General features: G+C 29.4%; 2 protein-coding genes across 4 annotated transcripts in view; both read right to left on the bottom strand.

Annotated features, from left to right (window-relative positions):
• The window catches only part of LOC105226312 (ecdysone receptor), a 319,570-nt gene that overhangs the window by 47,305 nt on the left and 249,246 nt on the right, over nucleotides 1-23,019 (bottom strand). The window lies entirely within an intron of this gene.
• LOC125777899 (ecdysone receptor-like) overlaps nucleotides 1-23,019 on the bottom strand; it is a 79,204-nt gene that overhangs the window by 1,609 nt on the left and 54,576 nt on the right. The window contains exon 2 of one of the 2 annotated variants that reach the window (XM_049454049.1): nucleotides 19,571-19,608. The exons of the other annotated variant lie outside the window; for it this stretch is intronic. Coding sequence (XP_049310006.1) covers nucleotides 19,586-19,608 — 23 coding nt within the window. The 3' untranslated portion in view covers nucleotides 19,571-19,585. Of the gene's footprint in view, nucleotides 1-19,570; nucleotides 19,609-23,019 lie in introns of those variants that run through there. 2 annotated transcript variants of the gene reach the window in all.

The following is a 23,019-nucleotide window of genomic DNA, read 5'->3' as shown; positions in this document are numbered from 1 at the left end:
TTATGCTCTAAGCACGTACGTCGAAGTAAGTTCAAAATCATGATTTTTTTTTTTTATTTTTTATTACTTTTTTTTTAACATTTGGTCTTTTGAACTCTGAAGCTTTTAATTAAGCATAAAAACAACTCGAAAGCAGCAATAAAAGCAGGCAGGTGCAAAGCGTCTTATTAAAGTACCGCCAGCTTAGGTGTAAAGTGTGTTTTTTTAAATTTTTTTGATTGCTAACTTTACTCCAAAAAGCTTAAAAATCATTTATTTTCATTTAAGCGACAAACTTAGATATTGCCATAGAAGGTTAGGTTAACAAAAAAATTGTAAGAGTCCTTTCAGTAGAGATACATTGAGTATAAAAAGAGATATTCTTTCAAGTAGTTGGGAGCGATATTTGAATTTTTCCAGGTGATAATAAGACAACAACTGTAAGGTCGAAGACCTGACCAGTAATCGGTTAATATTTATCAACAGTGTCTTCAAGATTTTTATTAATTAAATTGATTTTATTCCAACAAATCTGCCTACAACAGCCTTTCAACCAGTCTTTTGCCAAATTTACTTTTCCTCAGCTCTGCATATAAGCTGTTATATGCTTTTCTATACATAATATATAGTCTAGCAGTTAGTTGTGTGCTCATAAACTGCCACAAGCAAACCAAAAGCTCTAACCATGCATTTTAAACAATGATAGTTAACTAACCAACCATTAGAGCAGACATTTACTACCGCATTGTTGAGGCGATATGGTGTTTTTAAGCCGCCAACAAGAAACAAAATGGCCTTGAATTTTTAATCGAGTTTCGTTTGGTAGCAACACAACAACAGCAAAAATAAAAAAAAATTGAAAACGAAGTTGAAGTAGAAGTAGAAGTAGAAGACACCGCCAGTGATTCTATTACCCGCCGTGTTGCTCATGTAGCGCTTACTTCCTTAATATACAGCATAGAGCTCTGCACTACTTCTCGGCCTGCTGCTACGTTTTACCCAATACAATTGTAGCACAAACGACCAGATATTGGCTTAAAGCTTAGCAGCCGTTTTTTTTTTACACAGCGCTTCGAGTTTGTTTGCTTGCCTCTTATTACTTTGCGAGCGGCTACTACGCGTCTTCGATGGTTGTTGCTGCCACTTTTTTTATACCCTGAATAGTGGGTAAGTAGGTAAGAAAACTTTTTTATTTGACAAGATATCTTTACGAAATTTGGTAGAGATTATTTTCCAATGGAACGTAATAATATTCAAAGAAATTTTTCAGATTGAACCACTATAACATATAGCTGCCCTACAAACTGAACGTTCAAAATTAAGTTCTTGTATGGAAAACTTTTTTCCTTGACAAGATATCTTCATGAAATTTTGATACAGATAATTTTCCAAGGCACCGCTAGAATATCTGAAGAAATTATTTAGATCGAGCCACCATAGCATATAGCTGCCATACAAACTGAACGTACAAAATTAAGTTCTTGTATGAAAAACTTTTTTCCTTAACAAGATATCTTCACGAAATTTGGTAGGGATTATTTTTCAAGACAATGCTATAATATCTGAAGAAATTTTTCAGATCGAACCACTATAACATATAGTTGCCATACAAACTGAACGTTCAAAAATAAGTACTTGTATGGAAACTTTTTTCCTTGACAAGATATCTTCACGAAATTTGGTAGAGATTATTTTTCAAGACAGAGCTATAATATCTGAAGAAATTTTTCAGATCGAACCACCATAGCATATAGCTGCCATATAAACTGAACGTACAAAATTAAGTTCTTGTATGAAAAACTTTTTTCCTTAACAATATATCTTCACGAAATTTGGTTGGGATTATTTTCCAAGGCAACGTAATAATATCCAAAGAAAATTTTCAGATCGAACCACTATAGCATATAGCTGTCATACAAACTGAACGTTCAAAAATAAGTTTTTGTATGGAAAATTTTTTTACTTGACAAGATATCTTTAAGAAACTTGGTAGATATTATTTTCCAAGCAAATGCTACAAAATCTGAAAAAATCTTCAAAATCGGACCACTATATCTTACAGTTGCCATACAAACTGAGCGTTCAAAGTAAAGTTCTTATTTGTAAAGTTTTATATTTGTAAAGGGTATTGCAGTGTTTTTTCTTGTTTTTGTTTTTGTTTTTTTTTTTGTATAGCTTCTTACCACCACCTAGCGCTGCATAGCTATTTTGCCTCAACAGCCCCCATTGTTCTTTCTTGTTGTTTTTATTTTTACTTTTTGCTCTTGTTACTGACTCTGTTGACTTTGCAGCTTTAACTTTTATTATTATACACCCTAAGTCTGTGCTTTATTATACGTTTCTTGGCTTTTTTTACGCTTTTGTTGTTGTAATATTGTTTTCTTTAGTGGTAACTATTATTCGGTCGGTCGGTCTGTCAGTTTTTGTTTAGCTGCTTGCGCTTGCCTGCCTGCCTTGTCATGCTCTTGATCTTGGCCAAGCATCTGCAGCACACATCGCTTGGCTTGGCTTGGCTTGTCTTGACTCGACTTGGTTTCAGCTGCGGTTGTGTCTATTTCTTCTTGCTTATTTCTTGATTTTTATTTTTTTGCTTTTTTGCTCGTCATGCTTAGATGAGCTTGCAATTTTCTGCGCCTGTAGCCTGCTGTGCCATGTACTACGTGTTTTCGCTTTTTATTTATTGTGTTCGACCATTTTCAGCAGATTTCTTCGTGCTTGCTTGTTTTACTCTACGGTTTTATGTGGCCCAGCTTGCATAACTAATGTGCGCTGGTGATTTTTTGCAATGCTTTCACTAACCTTTATTGCGTTCTTTTAGTTTGATTTTATTTGTGGTTACCAGGGATGCTGTGTGGTTGTTGTGTTGTTGGTGCTGCAATTTGCTTGAATTTTTCCTTAACGTCAACTTTGAGTGTAGAACTTTGTATAGGTTGGTGGTAATGCTCTGTTTTTTGATTTATATCCACCCGTTGACAATATTTTATTTATTTATTTACGGCATTAATCTCATAAGTAGGTTTTCTCAATACAAATAAGACCCTAAGACACTAAGCTTGTTTGAAAGAACATCAGAGAGAAAACAACTGTGGGTTCAAAAGGTACCACTGCTTTCGAGATATTTGTCGAATGAAATTCATGCCTATAAACTACAATCTTTGAGAGAAGATACATAATAAGAATATTTTTCAAAGACCCTTTTGAGTGAAAAAATATATTTAAAATTCGCAGATTTTCAAAAAAATAAAAAAATAAAATCTTCACCTTTTTACAAAAAAATCATAACAGTTTAGAAATAAAGCTATTTTTATACCAAAAACGTGTATTTTTACTACATCTCAGTAATATGAAAAAGCTCTTTTCTCCATAACAATTTCAAGCCACTCAAACGTTCAGTACTTCCCTTAAGCTAGTGTTAGGCAAATACTCGACCAAGCCTTTTCAAGAATTTTTATTTATTTTTCAAACAAATTTTTCGTACATTACGCAGCAGAAATCGTGCAATAAAGTATTAGTTGTAGAGTGGTGAAATATTTATAAGTTTTCGGCAAGCAGAGCATGTGGTTTGTCGTGCAAAATTGTGCTACGCATGTGCGCCTACGTTAAATTGACTGAAATACTTGTGGCTAATTCAATTGCTCCGCCGCAACTTTATTGAGTACAATATGGCAACATTTGTGTAGACTAATTTGCAAAGTCATTGCGGCATGTCAATAAAAATTTCATGGCAGCGAAGTTTTAGAATTCAAAGGCGGAAGTCAAAAAGTAGTAGGGAATATAGATATACATATGTGCGATGTGGGCATATAAATATGAAAAAAGGTTTCAAATAAAATATTATAACAAATTTTTAATTCTGGAACCTAATTTTTTTGGTTACAAGTACATATGCGAATTTTTTTATTTACAATTTTTCGAATAAAAATGGAAAATTAAACTCAAAATCAGAATTATAATGTACCGATTTTATTTTTTAATCGGAAAATCGAACCTTAAAATCGAAATAAAAAAATGAAAATTTTATTTTCAATCCCAAAATCAGGAAAAAAAATATGTAAAATATTTTTAACTCAAAATTTTACTAAGAAATAAAAATAAAAAATTGCAAATTAAATTTTTAAATCCAAATCAAAATAAAAAATTATCAATACAAAAAATAAAAAAATAAAACATTTTTCAAATCAGAAGCTGGAAATAAAATGGTACAAATAGAAAAGATATATATATATTTCTAATCAAGAAACTACAATTAAAAGTGATTAAATGTAAAAAAGACAAAAAAAGCTAAACCATGTTGACATTTTATTTAAAATGAAAAGCTTATTTTACAAAAACAAAAAAAAATGTTTGAACACTAAGTGCGCAAGCACGAAATAATTTCAAATTCAAAAACACGATCTTTTAAATTTTTTAAATTTAAAATTTTTTTTAAATTTTTTTAATTCAAAAACACGATTTTTTAAATTTGTAGCAATAAATTTTGAGTAAATTTTTATTTTTCAATCCTTTATTTAGGTATATAAAATTTATTTTTTAATGTTAATCCGATTAATTAATAATTATTTTTAAATTTTTTCAATACAATATTTTAAATTTCAAATTTTAAAGATTTCAAAAGTATTTTTATTTAAAGTTTTTGGAATTAAAATGTAAAAAATTCCTGCATTTAGTATTAAAATTTGCATCTTTTTCAAGTATTTGGTTAAGAAATTTTAAAATTATTATTGGTTAAGATTTTTTTAATTATAAAGTTAAAAAAATTATAAAAATTTGTATACAGGTATTTGATTAAAAATTTCATTTTTTAATTATAAACCGATTTTTGTGATTTAAAAAAAAATAGTTTTAATTTTTCAAACCAGCATACAAGACTAGAAATTTTAAAATTTTTTTAATTATAAAGTTAAAAAATTATAAAAATTTGTATACAGGTATTTGATTAAAAATTTAATATTTGAATTATAAACCGATTTTTGTGATTTAAAAAAAAAAATAGTTTTAATTTTTCAATCCAGCATACAAGACTAGAAATTTTAAAAATTTTAAAACATGATTTTTGGAATTATAAAGTAAAACAAAATAATTTAAGTGTTAATTCCGGCATTTCGGATAATGCTTTTTTTCATTTTTATTCATAATCCGATTTTCTGTATTAAAAAAAATTATTTAAATTTTTTATTTCGTATTTGGGAAAGAATTTAAAATTCAAAAACTCGATTTTTTAAATTTTTAATAATAAACTTGAAATTAAATTTTTTTTTTTCTAACCACTATTTAGCATTAAAAGTTTAATTTTCTAGTTTTATTCGAATTTTTGTGATTTAAAAAAATAATATTTATAAAAATAGAAGTTTGAAAATTATATTTAATTTTGATTTTTGGGACCAATTTGTTTTAATTTTTTAAGATTTTCGTGATTATTTTTTTCTTTATTAATTTTTCAATCTGGTATTTTTTCAATCACGATTTTTTAAACTTTACAAAAAAATTTGGAATTCATGTTTTTGGAATTGTAAAAAAATTAATTGAAAGTTAATTCCTATATTTAGTTAAAAAAAATATTTACGAAACTAAAAATTTGAAAATTTAAATTTAATTAGAATTTTTCAGACAATTTTTTTATATTGTGTGAGATTTTTTGAATTAATTTTTCAATCTGGTATTTGGTGTTAAACATTTTAAAAATATTGTTAATTAAGTTTTTCGCGCTTGTAAAATAAAAAAAAATATATGTATTTTAATATAATTGTTTTTTTAACGCATTTCTAGCAGGTGAGAAGTTTTTCTATAACTGTCATAATTGACTATATTTCATATATATATCAACTAATCCAACTAACAATCTACATTGCTCACTAAAACCACTTACAACTCAAAAACTGACCTTTTTTCTCACTTTCCGGCAAACAAATTTCGCTTCCCTTTCATTTTTGCTACAATTTCTATTAAATACACAAAGATTATATCGCGCAAACCACCGTTATTTGTCATATAACACTTAATAGTACCTTGGCTGCGACCACCAACATCTTACCGCTATTTAAGTACTAGCAAGCAGCTTCGGTTGACTTTGTGTCACCCGATATTCGCACTTCCTGAACAACTGTAAAGTCGTCTTCCTCTACATTGCACACAAAAACAATGAAGCCAGCACACAATTTGTAAGAATATTCTACGCTATACTCACTACAAGCTAGATACATTCATATATGTATGTACTATAAGACGCTATAGCTCACTACTTAAGTTAGTTAAATCGCCAGCGCAAACTAGTCGCCCAACATTGCTGTGCTGCTTGCTATGTAATTCAACACCAAAGCAAAAAAATAAATAACAAAAAACAAAAAATGTGTTAAACATGTAAAATAAAACAAAAATTGCTAAGATGTAGCATGCTAGACCATATTTTCTAGTGCTTAAATACTTGCATACGCTTATTCATATGCATTTATGTAACATCGTATTAAGTGCATGCCACAAGAGTTTGCAACCCGAGGCCGAGAACTTCAAGTTTCCACTGTTGCGTTTGTTAGCTGTCTCTTCCTTATGTTTTTTGTTGTATTCTCCAAAGGCAGTTAGGCGACATTTTTACTTACAGCGAGTAGGAAATATCTTGTAGGGGTTTTGCTTACTTCGGGTTATTATTATTTTTATTTATTTTTTTTTGTGAACTATTTATAACGTTGGCCTCATGTGTGGTGTAGCATGAAGCTTCCTGATAATGACATTGAATCATATAATTATATAGCCAGAGAGCATAAAACCGTCCGTCTGTCTGTATGTATGCGAACTAGATATCGTTCTGAAAATTTGCACATGCCCTTTTTTCTTCAAATAGTTACTAATTTTACGTGATCGCCGTTATTGAATCACTAAAGCATATAGTTGCCATATAAACTGATCGATAAAAATGAAGTTCTTGTATGGAAAACTTTTTTATTTGGCAAGATATCTTCACGAAATTTGGTGTATAATATTATCTAAGCAAAACCGCGAATAAATTTTTCAGATCGGGCTACTATAGCATATAGCTGTCATACAAACTGGCCGATCAAAATCAAGTTCTTATATGGAAAACTTGTTTATTTGATAAGATATTTTTACCAAATTCGGCAGAGAATATTATATAAGGTAGCACTATAATCTCTTAAATAAATTTTTCAGATCGGGCTACTATAAGATATAGCTGTCATACAAATTGACTTATCAAAATCATATTTTTTTATAGAAACTTTTGTATTTCTTAAGATATCAGCACGAAATTAAACACAGAATATTATCTAAAGCAAACCTATAATATCCGTATAAATTTCTCAGATCGGGCTACTATAGCATATAGCTGTCATACAAACTGGCCAACCAAAATCAAGTTCTTGTGGGCATAACCTTTTTATTTGACAAAATATCTTCACCAAATTTGGCAAGGAATATTATCTATGACAAAACTACAACATTCGTACAAACTTTTTCAGATCGGACTACTATAACATATAGCTGCCATACAAACTGACCAACCGAAAGCAAGTTATTGTATGACAAACTTTTTTATTTCACAATATATCTTCACAAAAGTCGGCGCAGAATATTATCTAAGACTACCTTATAACCTCCATATAATTTTGTACGGATCGGTTAAATATAGCATATAGCTGCCATACAAACTGACTGAATAAAAGCATATTTTTGTAAAGAAACTTTTTTTATTTGTGAAGCGTATTCTAGCTTTGGTGCAACTAACCGAAAGCAAATACTTTTATAAAACAATTACCATCTAAAAAATATTAACGTGTGCACTCAAAAGCTTCCTAGCTTGGGTTCAAGGCTATTTACGGTCAAATTGCGAACCAAACACTTTTTTCAACGCATTTGTCTCGCATTAGCCGGTGTGAGGTAGAGTCTATGTAATTAGTTTTAATTTAAAACGTGTACGAATTCGTTGAAAATATACAAGAAAATATAATTTCATAAGCGAAGAAAAAAAATATACATATACATATATGTATGTATAAACAGTACTCATACAGATGTATACATATATGTATATATAAAGTACATATTAGTTATGAATAAAATGTTCGCAAGAGCACTCACTAACTTTAGTGTAAAAAATCACAACTGATGCTTCAGTACACGCTTTCAAATACAACAAAAAAAAAAAACAACAAAACGCTGCACAGCAACAGCGTAGAAATATGCCATGAAAAAAGTGTAATTACGCTGCTAACTAAAAGTAAAATGAAAACAGCACATAAAAGCGCAACGAAAACTCGCAGCGAATCACTTTCGAGCGCAAACCAAGAAAAGTGATGCTTCTACGACATTCGCAACGTTGAAGCGCGATTTTCAGCAACTTTTTTCTAAGCTTCACGCTTGGCACAACGAGTTTCTTGCTTTTCATTTTGCTATGCAACCACGCGCATTTTCTTAGCGCTTCACTTTTGCACAGAAAACCGAAACCAAAGCAACAAAGAAACGAAATCACGCTCAACCGCAACAGTTGCTTTTACTATTTTCCACATTTCTAGCATTTTCCAAGCCGCGCTAAGTCATTGCAGTTGGCCAACTCACCAACACACATTCGTCATATTGTCATAGCGTCTTAGCAAAGTCAAAAGCAATGCCTCAGCGCTTGTGGACTTGTTGTCTGTGCCGTTTTTGGTCGCTTTGGTCTCGGCACTGGTAGCACCACTTTCAATTCGTTCCACTGTTGTTGCAGTTGCATGGCCAACTACCAACTACTACTAGATTATGCCGCTAGCGCTAGCGCTAACAATGCGCCAACAAAACAACCAGTCAGTCGAGTCGGCCAACACAGTGCAGACAGCGCACAAGACGAACGGCGAAAGAAGCGACAAGCACCATAAATTGGCAAAAGCCAGATAGCGTAAAATTCAAAGCCAAGTTTAACTGAATAATTTCACGCAAGCGGCCAAGTAAACGCGCAGACTACGCTACGTCGTCAAGTTGATTATGCTGCAGACATGCAACTCAGCCGTGGGGCCACCGACTGACTCGTCTACCCAACTACCTACAAACCGAGCGGCGCAGCTAACTTTCTGTTATGGTGCTTTGGCAGCTATAATAACCGGCCAGCCGAACTACCTGTTTGCCCTGCCTCACTCACTCACTGGCTTACTAACTGGCTAACTTACTTGTTCATCGCATTTAAGTAGCCAGATTGTACAAGTCAGCGCTGAGTTTTTAATCTCGCCAGCTTGTGTTTTGGACTTGAGTTTGAGCTCAGTAGAAGTTTGTGTGCATTTGTTGTTGTTGTTATTATTATTGTTGCTGAGAAAAGCACTTGCAATGTCAAAATTGTGTTGGATTTTGTTTTCGATTGCAGATTTATGGCTACTTTGTTGGTTTCGTTGCAGTTTTGTGCTTGACAAAGTTGATTTGGTGGGGAAGTTCCGCGCTTAAGTCTTTAGTTTTGGAAGTAGTGGAAACTATCAATTTGTATACACTGAACAGTGTATATAAGTGCGCCAAGAAGTTTGTAGCACATAGTAGAAGTAGTCGAAGACCCTAGAAAGTAGTTAAGTAATATGTTAATGATAAGACTGTCAAGCTTTAGCCTAGTCCGGGTGTCCGTCAGTTTGTCTGTTTATATCAGAATTAGTCCCTGAGTTTTTGAAATATCGAGCTGAAATTTTGCACATGTCCTTTTTTTATCAAGAAGCCACTAATTTCTCAAAAACGTCGATATTAGACCACTATAACATATAGCTGCCATACAAACTGAACGATCGGAATTAAATCTTTGTATGGAAAACTTTTGTATTTTAAAAGATATCGTCCTGAAATTCGGCATGGATAATTGTGTAAAATAATTCTACAATTTCCAAAGAAATTGTTCAGATCGGACTACTATATCATATAGCTGCCATACAAACTGACTTTTTTTTGATGAGATATCTTCACGTAATTTGGCATTCATTATTATCCAGAAAAAAGGTATAATCTCCCAAGAAATTGCTTAGATTGGATCGCTATATCATATAGCTGCCATACAAACTGACTGACCAATATAAAGTCCTCGTATGGAAAACTGTTTTATTTATTAAGATATCTTCACGAAATTTGGCATGAAATATTGTTCAAGACAACGCTACAATCTACCAAGAAATTATTCAAATCAGATCACTATAGCATACAGCTGTCATACAAACTGTCTTTACAAAATCAAGTCCTGGTATGGAAAACACTTTGATTAGATAAGATATCTTCACGAAATTCGGCATAGATTATTGTCAAGGACAACGCTACAAACTCCTGAAGAAATTGTTCAGATCGGAGCACTATATCACATAGCTGCCATACAAACTGGCTAACAAAAATCGAGCTAAACATATATATGTATATATTTATATCCTCTATGCCATAAGAAATGCGATAGTGAAGGCTATTATGACATCTGTATTATTAACAGTTTTTCTTGTTTCTTTTTTTTTTTAATTACATAACAGTTAAACCGGGTTTGAGTACCTAATACTTCAATGTATCGAAAAATAACGATTCTTAAAGCTAGATGGTAAAACTTTCTGATTAATTATGTAAACGTTTCGGTCATCTGATACATACAAATCACTCATAGATTGGCAGGTGTCAGACTAAACGCGTAAAATTTACATGATTTGATGTCCAAAACTATAAAAAAAATTTATAACAACAATTTCTTAGTAATTTTGAAGCATAAAGATTTGGAAAGGCCACCTAAAGGGAATGGTATAATTTTAAATAAATTAATGAAATGTTGAAATATTTCATTTTTTTACTTAATTTTATGTTTTATTTTTTATTTTTATTTTTTTTTTATTATTTTTTTGTTTTTTTGATTTTTTTATTTTTTTCTATTTTGTTTTTTAATTTTTATTATTTTTTATTATTTTTTTTATTTTATATTTTTTATTTTTTTTCTAATTTTTTTTATTTTTTATTTTCTATTTTTTTATTTTTTATTTTCTACTTTTTTTACTTTTTATTATTTTCTGCGATTCTTCACTTACCTTCTGCGCAAAACTCAAATAAGTTGCTGCCTTACGCGTCTTGTTGTTGGTTTTTTTGCTATTATTTTTTTTTTCTTACAAAAGAAAATAAAGGTGTTTCGATACACTCCTCGGCTGCCAGAAAAGGTGTTCGCTATTGCTGGTTTCGGTCGCGCATCTACAACAATCTAATTCTACGTGTTTTTGCTGCTGTTGTATACTTAATTTTTGCTTGAAAATTATATATATTTTTAAATTTGATTAATGATATTATACGTGTCGGCGGTTATTTCATATATGCACACACATGCAAACACAGATTTGTGTCTAACGCATAAAAACAGCAACAAATTTAAGCCAACTTGCCGCCGTATCCCACGAGTCGCCGCTTCTATTTAGACTTAAATATATTATTGCAAGTTTTTTCTATAATTTCAGCAAATTCTCTTTTCGTTTTCAAATTTCTGCTATTATATTATTTTAGTGCAAGATCATTAAGGATATTTTTTTAAGCTTTGCCCAGCGCTTAAAATTTTGTTATTCTAAGCATTTGCCGTCATGAGGCTGAGTCTTGGCTTCATTAATGCCGAAAAAAGTGAAACGTAAACAAAACGAAGGCTTGCTTAGGTTTTAGATTTCAGCAAAATGCTGTTAACAATAGCAAATTAAGTTAAGAAAAAATGCGGCAAAAAAAGAAAGACTTGGTTATTTACTTGCGTCGTTTTTTTCTTTTTTTCCTTAATTAAAATTTCGACTGGCTTTGCGTGTGCGAAGTGGAAAAATATCTTCGAAATCGCTGAAATCACATGCAATTATTTTGTTTTTGCTTTTAGTTTATATTTTCGATGTTTAAAATACATACAAAAATATATACATATGTACATATATATATATACAAACACATATATTTTACATGTATAATGTATGGCTTTTGAGATATGACATCATCCGTTGAGTAGGCTCAGCAAAAGTTTGGCAAATTAAAAGTGAAACGGATAAAAAATAATTGACTTAAATACTTCAAAAAAGGAGAAAAATATATTGCAGTATTACTCATTTGCGCATGGTAGAAAAGTTGGAGTATTTGCTGGTGATATTCTTATAAGCACATGCTAAGATGGGAATACTAAACGCAAAATACCAAAATTTCAAATTTTTACCAAAATAGAAGCATATATTTTATATAAAATTTTAAATATTTTTTTATTTAATATTAAATATTAATACACAAAGAAGATTTAAAAAAAAATATTATATTAAAATTTTCAAAAAATTGATATAAATTAAAAAAAAAATTCTTTTAAAATTTTATTTTTGAAAAATTAAAAATTTTAAATGTTTTTTTTTAATTTTTTTTATGTATTAAAAGTTAAGTAAATACATTTTAATAACTTTTTGAATATAATTTTTTTGAATATTTTAAAAACATTTTTAATTTTAATTTATTTTATTTTTTATTACGTCTATAGTTTTTTTGTACTTTTGGATAGGAATTTTAAGCATACAAGTTCTGGAAAAATTTTTCATTCAAATTTTTTCAAATTTTTCATCATTTTTTTTTATTAAAACATTTTTGGTAATTTAATTTTTTTTCCAATTCGAATACTCAAATTGAAAATTTCAAAAAAAATAATTTTTAGAAACTAAATATTTTTTTTTAATATTTTTGTATGTATCAAATTTTACTAAAAATAATTTTAAAAATTTTTTGAATATAAAAAAAAATATTTTTTTATTTTCCAAAAATTTTTTTTTATTTAAAATTTTTTTTTTTCAAAATACAAACATTTTTATGAATTGTTGTTTTTAGTTATTGCATGCTAAATTTCAATTAAAAATATTTTTTTAATTAAATTTTTTTTGTTAATTTTAATGTTAATTAGAAATTTTGAAAAAATAATTTTATGAAACAAGTATTTTTTTTTGAATATTTTTTTATGTATAAAATTTTACTAAAAATGATTTTAATAATATTTAGAATATAATTTTAATTTTTTAAATAATCTAAAAACATTTTTTATTTTATTTTTTAGTTCTTCAATATTTCTTTGTAACTTAATATAGGAATTTTAAACATAAAAAATCTGGAAAATGTATTTTTTGTTGCCAAAATAATTTTTCAAAATAGAAAAATATTTATGAATTGTTCTTTTTAGTTATTGCATGCTATATTTCAATTAAACATTGTAAAAATATTATAAAAATGATGTAAAGATATTTAAATTTTTGTAATAATATTTTAATACTTATGTACATATATATGTTTAATTATTATTTTTTAATCTTTTTTTGTGTTAATTTAATATTTTTGGAATCTGAAAATGGAAATACTATAAACGAAAATTTCGAAAAATATTTTTATATTGCTAAACTAGTCAAAAAACCATATTTATTTTTAAAACTGTTTCTAATTAAATGTTTTTTAATAACAAACGGAAAAAAAATATTTTATAATTAATTTCCAAGCAAAATAATTTAATGTGTGGAATTTACTAAAAAAGAATTATTTTAAATTATTTTTAAATATTAAAAAAATATTATAAAAATAATAAATAAAAATGTATCTCTATTTTAAACGATAAATATTATTTATTGTTAATACCGAAATAAAAAATAATATACATATGTAAGTATATAAAATAAAAATATTTGAAAACCAAAAAAAAATATGATTTAATAATTTTTTAATATATGTTAAAATATTAAAGCCTTTTTCGTACTTTTTTTTTAAATAAATTCATGATTTTTATATTTTTTGTAATATTTTTTTTCTTGTATTAAAAATTGTTTTTATTTACATTTTGATATTTTTCTTTAACAATTTTTTTATTTTATTTTTATATTTAATTTTTGTTGTTATTTAAAATGAATAAAAATTATTTCATCGAAAAAAAATAAAAAAAAAAATTTTAAAACAAAAAAATTAAATCAAAAAATGTATTTTAAAACAAAAAAAAATATTTTTATTTTAAATATTATCTTTTTAATATAAGTTGAAATTCTTATTTTAGTATTTTTTAAAACAAATTTATGATTTACTATTTTTTTAATAAATTTATAATTTTTATATATTTTTTTTTTAATTTTTTTCGCATTAAAAATTATTTTTATTAATATTTTATATTTTTCTTTAATAAATTCATTATTTAAATTTTTTTATATTTTTTGTGTTTTTTTTTTAAATAAAAAACATTATATTACCGATTATGCTTTACTATTTAAATATCTTTTTTTTTTAATTATTTTCGTAAAAACTTGAATTTGTTTAAATTTATTTTACATTATTTTTGCTATGAAATCGAAAATTTTGTGGCATACACATACATATGTACATATATTACATTTTTTAATTTAAAACCGAAGTGTGCATTTCGCCATAATTTGTCATTGACCGGTTCTCGCCATATGACGCAAAACAAAAGCAAGAAGCAAAACAAAGGCTGCATGTAAAAAAGCTGCCAAAATCGGCATTTTTTGGGAAGCTGCGCCTACTGCACACATTTTTTGCAACAATTTGATTTATCTGCCTGTCAGTTGATGCCGCGAAGAATTGTGCAAATATTGTTTTCATCATTTTTTAAGCACATTTTTTATGCATTAATTTGTCGCATTTATTTTGACTGCAGCAAACGTTATATTTTTGCACATTTTTACTTCACCGAATTCCTTTAATGCGTATAACTTGCGCTTTACTCACACGCACACACATGTATATGTATGTACATACAAATATGCATCATTTTATGCAAATACTTGTATTTATTTTTCAAAATTTATTTTCCGTTCTCACCGTCGTCGTCGTCGGTTCAAACTTTCAAGCCGGCCCTTGTCGTGTAGTGCCAGCAAATTTGTCGCTTTTCATTTCCTTGCGCCATTTGCTTTCGGTGCGACATGCATAATTTTGTGTTTCTCCGAATTGGCCGCACTTCGACAGCGTTTCATTTTAGTTTTGCAACTTTTTTACATATTTGCTGGCATATGTTTATGTTTGCCTAATAACTTGATTGCCTTTCGGCGCCCTCCATTACGCTGCTGTATGTCCCTTGTTTGTCTTGCAAAAAAATTCCCATGCGCTTCGCTGGCAAAATGCATTAGTGATTTCTGACTAAAAGCCAGTGTTTTTTTTTGCATTATTTATTTGTCTTTGTACGCTTTCATAAGTTTTCAATTTGATAAAAATATAAAAATATTGTATATCCAATAAAATTTTAGGGTAAATTTGCTAAACTTTTAGAGTTGTGGTTCACACTCGATTTTATGCTGAGTGTATCATTTAATAAAAGCATATAAAAAAAATTTTGGGCATATTTTTGTAAGTTTGTGCCTTAAACTCGAGTTTAAGATTTTGTAAATTTCAAAAAATTTCGTGTGTTTTTAATTCAATAAAAATTTATAATAGAAATTAAAGTAAATTTTCTTAAAAATTGTGCTTGAGGGTTAAACTCGAGTTTAATATTTTGGGAGTTTAAAAAAAATTTCTAAACTTTCAATTTTACAAAATTATATAAGAGAAAAAAAAGTAAAGTAAAAGTTTGTCTTAAGTCTTAAACTCGAGTTTAAGGCTTTTTAAGTTTTCACTCCAACAAAAATATACATATGTAAAGAATTAAATTAAGGAACAAATTTTGCTTTTATTCTTAAACTCGAGTTTAACTCCAGCAGATTCGATAAATTATTTATAAACTTTTGTTAATATTTCTTTCTATGGTAAGCTCTGAGTTAATATTTAACACCGAAATATTTTGTCTTAAACTCGCGTTTAAGGCTTCATAAGTTTTTACTCCAACAAAAATATATAAAAAAAATAAAATTAAGGAAAAAATTTTGTTTCTAGTCTTAAACTCGTGCTTAACGCCACTGGTTTTTAAGGGTTTATGAAAAACTTGTGTGATTTCATTAGTTTAAGTAAATTATTTTTTAATTTTTATGAATTTTTCTTTCTGTGATAAACTCTGAATTAATGGTAAACACCGAAATATTCAGTCTTAAACTCGAGTTTATATAAAAATAGATTCTAAGGGTTTTTGAAAAACTTGTGTGATTTCATTAGTTTAAGTAAATTATTTTTAAATTTTTGATAATTTTTCTTTTTATGGCAAACTCTGAGTTAATGTTAAACACCAAAATATTTAATAATTTTGAAGTAATTCCAGTTATACTTACAATTAGTAAAAAAACTTTTTTTAGCCATACACATATGTCACACTTAAACCTATATTTAACTACATATATCTTTTATGACTGGGACAAACTAAATAAACAAAATTTTTCTGCCAGCAATAAAAATCATCGATATGCAAATATTATAAATCAATTTTTTATATTTTAATTTTTTTTTTTATTGCATATTTGTAAATATTTGAGCAAAAAGTGGGCATGCTATACTTGTTTGCGTTTTAAATGTTGGGTAATGAACTCGTAAATATTTTTTATTTATTTATACATTTGAGCTGCCATAAGTCGAACTTCTAAAAGTCGAAACTCAACATAACTCGAATTGCTATAACCCGAATTTCTATATGACTCGAACTCTTCAATTGGCAATAGAAGTCGAGTTTCATACAAATTTCCTTCAATGAAATGAAATCTCTCTAACTTGAATATTTTCTGTGGATTATGGTGATTCAAGTTAGAAATATAAAAAAATATATGATAAAAAGTATTCAGCACTAAAATAGAAAAATATTTAGCATCAAATATTTAAAGTTTATTTTCGTTTTGCTGCTCAAAAACAGCTGATTTTTGGAACAACCTATATAAAGGAATTCAAGTGGATCTAGGTCTCACTACTGTTTCATATTTCATAATATTCTGAACAAGAAACTTATCAGCACCCCAGCCAACTAGCACTTAAAGCCTCAACGTTCGCTAAAATTACTATTTGACTACACGAAATATATTTTCCTTTAAAACTTTTTAGTTCAACCTCTGCAAATGACACATTTGCTACCATTTATTTCACGCCACACCACTCGCATATATTATATGATAATTATAGCGAGTATGAGAGAAAAAACAAAAAAAAACACAAAAGAAGTGAAAAACAGTTCAGCTACATGGTCAAGCAAAAATATGAATAATGAAGTCAAGTGTGACGCGTTGGGATGACAATAAATGATTAATGTGTGACAGTGATGGCGGCAAATAAACAATAAGGCACGAATAGCTGAAGCAAACTTAAACGAACAGATAGAGCAAAATCTGACATGAGACAAAAGAAACCAGTAACCGAAATCTGTGCAAAAAATCAAAAAATATCAACTGTACGCCATGAAAAGCTGGTAACTAGAACATACATATATAATAAAATAATAAAAAAGTAAATAAAAACAAGGATAAATATTAACTTCGGTTACACCGAAGCTTTAATACCATTCACATGTGCATAAGAATATATGTAGCGTACATTTTCAGCTGCCGTTGTCAGATCTATATATAACCAATATATAACCTATATATAACCAATATATAACCTATATATAACCAATAAATAACCAATAAATAACCAATATATAACCGATATATAACCATTTTATAACCAAAACTCAAACTTGGTTTCAATATGAGTGGTTTCTATTATGTCATTTTTTCATCGCCTGTAAACTTATGAAAATTGATGTTACGTTATTTTGCATTTTAGCTGACGAAAAGAAGTTTCGAACCAGGACTTGACTTTATGAGTCAATTTGTATAGCAGTTATATGCTACAGTGGTCCGGTCTGCACACTTTGTTTGGAGATTGTAACTTTCTCTACAAGAAGAAACTCTACGAAATTTCGATATCACATACTAGTCCTATATCGGGTTCGTTCCACGAAATAACCAGCTTCTTTGGAGAGAAACGGACTTGTCCAAAATTTCAAATCGATATCTCAAAAACTCAGTGATGGACAGATGAACATGTGGAAATCGACTCTGGCTCTCCAATATTTCTTTCCTTTTGTGCGTTATAAACTTCGTGCCAAATTCAATATAACCTGTTCAGGGTATAAAAACAGAAACTCTAAGAAGCAAGTTATGATGAGCGCAACAATGTTGTTGCGTAAATTACTCAACAAAAGCAAGGAAGAGAACAATCATGTCAGCTTAGCTAACAAAAGCAGCAAACAGATTATGAAACCACAAAAAAACGCTAGGAGTTGGACTACTCTGGCGTCCTGTGGGAGCCGCCACTTTGGCGTCTGCAAAGCGGAAGCCGCGCAAGGGATGTCAAAAAAGACGCTCAGTTATATAAAAAAAAGTTGTTTTGTTTTGTCTTGCTGTTGTATTTTGTTTTGTTGTTGTATTTTGTCTTGTTGTTGTTTAGCTACCCCTATTGTTGGCAATAACTAACTGCAAACGTATGTGGTCCGGCTTTTGGTCAGCCCATGCGCCGGTCATTTAGAATTTCACACGCAAATTTCCATTGTGCTACAAGCGAATTGGAAAGAGATTGATAAGAGGGTTTAAGTTGACAAGGGTTGCGGATATTTGAGTTTAACTGGAGACACAATCCGTTGTATGCAGAACAACATAGATTGACAATAGATTGTGGATAACAAAACCTACCATACCGTAAAAGGCATGCCTTGATTAAATGCTGATGCTATAAGTTTAGTAATCCAATTTTTGCCAATCGAAAATATAAATTAAGTTCCTACGCACCAAAATAATTAATGGAAATTCAAAGAACAGCTGGTACGAAGAGAGCTGTCGTGTCGCAGTGGAGAGAAAGTGGACAGGCTACCTGGCAATGTTGCGATCGAAAACAACACGAGTGGGGTGAGATAGATACCGTGAGTTGAAGAGGGAAATGATGCTCAAAGTTTCTATGAAAAGTTGCGGTGACTAACAGTAGGCTTCAAGACCGGAGCATACTCTTGTAGAACCCCCAGAGATGATCTAGCAGCTGATTCCCAAAGCATATTGAAATTCCCTACTACCGTGGGATAAGCCTGCTCAATATCGCATATAAGGTTCTATCGAGAGTATTGTGTAAGCTGACTTTTAGCCGTACCAAAAGCTCCATCAGAATGCTCTCCAAGTCGTTTTAAACCACTCCTTTGGAGAGATCGGATGTAGAAGGACCTAGCTACACTTGGTTGAGGTAACAAATAGCGAAAAAGGAAAAGATTGGCGCGCTGTTGGTTACTCGGCTATAACCGCATAAGTGGTGTCTATGTCAGTAAAGAAGAAGAAGCGGACTCATACTGGAAATCCTCGCAAGGTTGGATTTCAATAGTTGCTTCCAGGTGAAAATATCCTCTAGACGTGAATGGAGCATAGGTTTATTAGGGGAGCAGAATATAATCTCTAACCAGGAACCGCTAGAAACTATAAAGTGGGAGCTAAATTTGAATAAATAGCTCAGAGCAGACAGAAATCCACAGCCAAATGCATGACATCAGAACAGATAAGGCAGATAAGTCTTGGAAATTTTCTGGTTATTCATACAAAAGCGGTTTCAAAGCCGCTAGTTTTTGGTAGAATGTAAAAACCACCATTTCAAAACTCGGTGTGAGAACGCGGAAAAGGTATATGAGAAAACGTTAGTGTGTATTAGGTATAACGGTATATTTGCCTTACATAATAATTATAATTAAAATTATATTTTACATACGCTTTTGCTGTTTACTAGCTTCAAATTAAGTTAAAAACAGAGCCATACCTGAAATGAGAAAAACAGAAATGGAATTTAGAAATGTTGAAAATGTAATAAATGTACTTAAAAATGTTTAAATTGGTTAATTAAATGCTAATATCAGTTAATGATGTCTCACTTTTCTGCCTCATATAATAATAATTACGCCAATAATAATTCTGTTGTTATTGTTAGTGGCAGAATTCTGTCGAGTTGACAGTCCTTGAGTGGATAAAAAAAATCCGGATCCGTTCCAGTTACGACTTTCGTGAGAAAGGCCAATAATAATTCTCAAGATATTTGATTAATGGGAGGGCTAGGTGTTTTTTATGCCTTTGAATTCAGGGTGCCCAAAGAATCAGAAGAAATGTTAATAAATAATAGGATCACCACCACAAGCTGGGTTGAAGCAAGAGGTATTTAAATGCCGATTTTTTTAATGTATCGGGATAGCGCCTGCTTACTTACTAGCTTAGGAATAGGTGGTAGCTTTCTAAGTTTGATAAATTTTCAAAGAATTTTGATACAGAAAATAAAGCAAAATGGTGGAATGCAAACTTCAATTGCCATTTTCTACACTTTTTAGAACTGAAAAATTTTTGAACTGGAAAACTCCTTCTGAGATCGATTTTTAGGAAAAATTTTGCTCTAAAAATTTTGTAATTTTTTTTTTGCAAAAAAAATACCCCTGAAGTAGTTTTTTTTTAGGAAATTCTATTTTGTAAGGGAATCATAAACTAATATTTAACAGGTTTTAGATATATAAATTTTTGAATTGAAAAAAATCTCTCTGAAATCGATTTTTCATGAAATCTCTGAAGAGACAAGTTGAAAACCGGGTGACTGTCTATCTGTCCGCCCGGTAGTCCATCCGTTCAAGCTACAACTTGAGTAAAAATTGAGATATATTTATGAAGTTTGGACGATGGGCGTGGCACCGCCCACTTTTTGGTGTTTTAACATATAATTTTTACGTTACATTTAAAAAGCTCACCACCATTTTTCAAAAGAAAGCCAAAAACCCTTAAAGAGCAGGGAATATTTTACCCCTACATAAAGGTTAATTTTAACACAGACTTCGTTATTCGTTTTCTGCTCACCCTAATGTATAAACAAATGTAGAAATAACTGGTAATCGATAAATATACTATATATACATAGATTCGTGTGCCTAATAACTTAAGTAAATGACAACTATTTGGTTGCTTTATTAATTTTGAATTTGGGTCAAATTGGTTGAAAGCTTACACCTACAATTGCTTTTAGGCTTATCGGCTTTCGAATATGTTTTGGATTGTAAAACTTTTTGTTTTTTGCATACATAGTTTTTTAAGCCACAGAAATGTGACACGTGAAGCCCACACAGCTGAGTGGAGAGTTTGAAGAAATGCAAACAAATAATTGAAAACGCAAGCCGGTTATCAAACCAGCAATCAGTGAGGCAATTAGCAACTGAGTGCGAAAAAAATCAATAAAATTCAGTAGAAATTACTAAAATAATTTATAAAATCATAAAAAATTATTTAATTATAAAAATAAAAAAAAAATATTCAATAAATTTATTATTTTTGCTACCTAATGCAGATTACTTCTACAGTCATGTCAATATAAAAAAATAACTCAACAAATTTATTAAATTTTTTTGTCAACATTTTTATTAAATTTTTTAATCACCTTTTCTACTTTTTTTATTTTTTATAATTTTTTTTAAATATTTTTTTTAATTTTTTTTTCATCTTAATTACTTTTATTTAAGCCCAAACAACATTTCTATCCACTCCTTTCATACTTTTTTTTTTGCTATTGTCTTATGTTTTCTTTTTATTTCTTTCACCGCCTGTTTTTCGCTCACGCTTTTTAACTCCTCCGCTGTCAAACAAATTAAATATAATTTCGCACTCGGCAACAGAAGTTATAATTGTTTGTCAAAACAGCCATCGCCCATAGCTAAATATGTATGTACATACATATGTGTATATAAATACACACATGCAAATCCAAACCTAACGGTAAATACAAGTTTCACAGCTTAACTGTTAATGAAAGTGTTGGCGGGTTTTGTCGTAGAATGGTGGAAAGTAAGAAACAGAAAATATACCAATAAAAGTATAAATAAAAAACAGGTCTAATTAGCCAAGAACTGCAAGAAATCCTCAAGAGAATAAAATCAAAATCAAAAAATTTTCAAATGAATTATTTGGCGCCCTGAATTAACCAATTTGCATACTTAAAAGCTCCAGCAACTAACTGGTTTAAGCAAATAGCTCCAGCAAATTCTAATTTTATGAATATTATGAGTCGTGTTCGTTTCGCCACTATGCTGCATGCTAAAAAAAACACATAGATGCGGAAGTCAAAAAACAGTATACTAGTTATTTAGTTGAAGATAAAGATAGTAAGATAATAGATACCTGCTTAAAGTGGTATAAGCGCATTATATTTGCTTTATACCAGCTGTCATTTCGATTTGTCACAAAAGAGTTTCAAAGGAAATATCGATTCAATCATTTGGTTATTACACCAGTTTAATATATGTTTAAGACCCAGTATACTGAGTTTATAGCAGTTGCCTTCTCATTTGGTCACAAACATACATATTCGCGCAACTATCCTTTTAATCATTTGGTTAAAAAGTGTATTTTATTTATATTAGTTACCTGCGTAATTTGTCACAAAAATAAATTCTAGCAGCTACCCTTTCAGTCATTAAATCCTTTATTTATACCAGTTGTCTGTTCGATTTGCCACTTAAATGCATTCCAACAAATACATTTTAACCATTTTGCTTTACCAATCTACTTGATTTACCAGTTGTATATTCAATTTACCACAAAAATACATTTAAGTCTTTACGCACAAAAAATAAGGTTTGTTTACAGCTACCCTTCGAATCATTTGATTATACCAGTTTAATTGATTTATACCAGTTTATTGAATTTATACCAGTTACGTTTAATTTATCGCAAAAAAAATTCAAGTAAATAACCTCCCAATTATTTTATTGTACCATTTCATTTATACCAATATACACTTATACCAGTTCTCTGTTCAAGCATTTGCCCACTAAAAATTAATTTATCATAAAAATAAATTTGAAGAAGTAACCTCTCAATCATTCTACCATTTCATTTATACCAATATATTAAACTTATACGAGTTCTCTATTCAAGCATTTATCAACTAAAAATGAGGTTTTGTAAGGGTAGTTGTACCTTTTAATCATTTGATTATACCAGAATTTATACCAGCTACCTTTTTAATTTCAGTTATTTTATTATACCAGTTTATTTGATTTATACCAGCTTCCTATTCCTAATTTGCTACATAAATGCATACAAACAATTACTCCTTCAGTAATTTTATTATACCAGCCTCTTAGATTTATACCAGTTGCCTGTTCGATTCGTCACAAAAACTAAATTCAAGCCTTTACCCACA

This window comes from Bactrocera dorsalis, chromosome 3 (assembly GCF_023373825.1).
Source record: "Bactrocera dorsalis isolate Fly_Bdor chromosome 3, ASM2337382v1, whole genome shotgun sequence".
In the NCBI taxonomy this organism is placed as follows: domain Eukaryota; kingdom Metazoa; phylum Arthropoda; class Insecta; order Diptera; family Tephritidae; genus Bactrocera; species Bactrocera dorsalis.
This window is presented reverse-complemented; position numbering and strand designations above follow the sequence as displayed.